At 38.3% G+C, this 1,615-nt stretch overlaps 1 protein-coding gene across 1 annotated transcript; it reads right to left on the reverse strand.

Annotated features, from left to right (window-relative positions):
* Positions 1 to 324: 324 nt before the first annotated feature.
* LOC106477557 (aminopeptidase N-like) lies at positions 325 to 1,119 on the reverse strand. Its single transcript, XM_013938104.2, has one exon. It carries the CDS (start codon positions 974 to 976, stop codon positions 326 to 328), a length of 651 nt encoding a protein of 216 aa, XP_013793558.1. The 5' UTR covers positions 977 to 1,119; the 3' UTR covers position 325.
* Positions 1,120 to 1,615: the final 496 nt, after the last annotated feature.

The raw sequence follows: 1,615 nt of genomic DNA on the forward strand, positions 1-1,615 counted from the left end.
GAGAGGTCGTGTCTACTACATTACTACTACTTTAATCAACAATAAAACAACAGAACCAGTGACTGTGTCTACTACAATACTACTACTTTAATCAACAATACAAACAACATACCCAGTGACTGTGTCTACTACATTACTACTACTTTAATCAACAATAAAACAACGAGAGGTCGTGTCTACTAACTTATTACTACTTTTAAGATAAAAATAGCATGTACTACATTCCATATCTTTAGCAATGTTGCTGTACCTTTGTTAAATCAGTAAGTCTATAAGAACATAAGAAAAATGTTACTGGTAACTTGGTAACTTTAAGCTGAATTGATTAGTTTCCAGACCTTGTTTTTCCAGAGCTGTCACGATATGAACTTCTGTAAAACCCCACCAGTTTGTCGTTCAGATTTCCCGTGAATTTCATGGCTACTTCATGCTGTTCTTGAGCTTTGAGACTGTTGTCCAGGTGAAGGATAAGAAACTCTCGTTCTTCGTCATGGCTGACTTTCTTTATCTTTGGACTCGCGCCACCTTTAGCTCGACGGAGTTCTATGGTGTTATGATCTATTGTTAAATCATTGATGTGCACCGTGATGTTGTCTGTGGGCTGTGTACATAACACTGTGATTCGAACCGATCCATCAAAAGTAAAGTTGTCCGGGATAAGGAAGGGTTGCAACTCTACCTGATAGTGTATGGGAACAACACTGCTAGGTAGAAGAACGTAAGGGTACGTTTTTTTCTTGAGTTTCGAACTTTTTATGTTTTCGTCATTTTCTGTTTCCGCACACTCGGAGGGAGATAAGTATCCAACTAAAATACCGACGATAATCAGTGCTAGTAGGAACACTATAATGACTATAATCACCGTCTTCTGCTCCACGTACCAACCCTTCTTTCTGCTGCGATCTGAGGGCTCATCCCCATTTTCTTTGTCCTTTACGTTCATGTCTAGGCGTTCGCGGCTTGACGGAAAATTCATCGCGGATGCACTTCGGTTTCTGTGCGTGTGCAACGTTTGTGACACACGAGCGATCTGCTCGTAACGCTCGCTGCTCTTCTGTTGTTGTGGCGCAAACCTGTGGCAGCTTGTCCCGTCACGTGAATATAGTGCTGAAAAAGTTGTTAAACATTGATAATCAGGTTTTTCAACAGTAAACTACCGACTCTGTTTACTTTACGGCAACAGTAACAATGTTAAATGTGTTGTTTATCCTATGTGAAAATATTCCAGAATTGGAAACTACTAAATATTATATTCAAGTTGTTGTCTTCGGAAATGTTTAATATCAGAAAACTAAACTTGAAAACTGTTAATCATCTTATTAAGACTTGTGTGACAGTTTACAATGCATGAACAGGAAGGGTATTCCCCCACCACTATACATAAACGTCAAGTGAATGATACGAGAATACTTGAAGCCACTCATATGTGTATTCTCTTTAGAGATGATGGATCAAGGAAACTTTCCTCTATGAGAAATCATGAGGAGATGATCCATTGTATGCTCCTCTACTCAAAGTTATAGAGAATATCAATGAGTTCTAAAGATCAGCTAAACTAAATGTTATTTGTAATTAAGTTTAGAATTATCGATGTTCTACCGGTTCGTTTCATAAT

This window comes from Limulus polyphemus, unplaced genomic scaffold (genome assembly GCF_000517525.1).
Source record: "Limulus polyphemus unplaced genomic scaffold, Limulus_polyphemus-2.1.2 Scaffold19160, whole genome shotgun sequence".
NCBI classification, from domain to species: Eukaryota; Metazoa; Arthropoda; class Merostomata; order Xiphosura; family Limulidae; genus Limulus; species Limulus polyphemus.

Excerpts from the sequence above, each read along its gene's own strand:
- LOC106477557 (XM_013938104.2), bottom strand. The coding sequence starts at position 976 with ATGAATTTTCCGTCAAGCCGCGAACGCCTAGACATGAACGTAAAGGAC.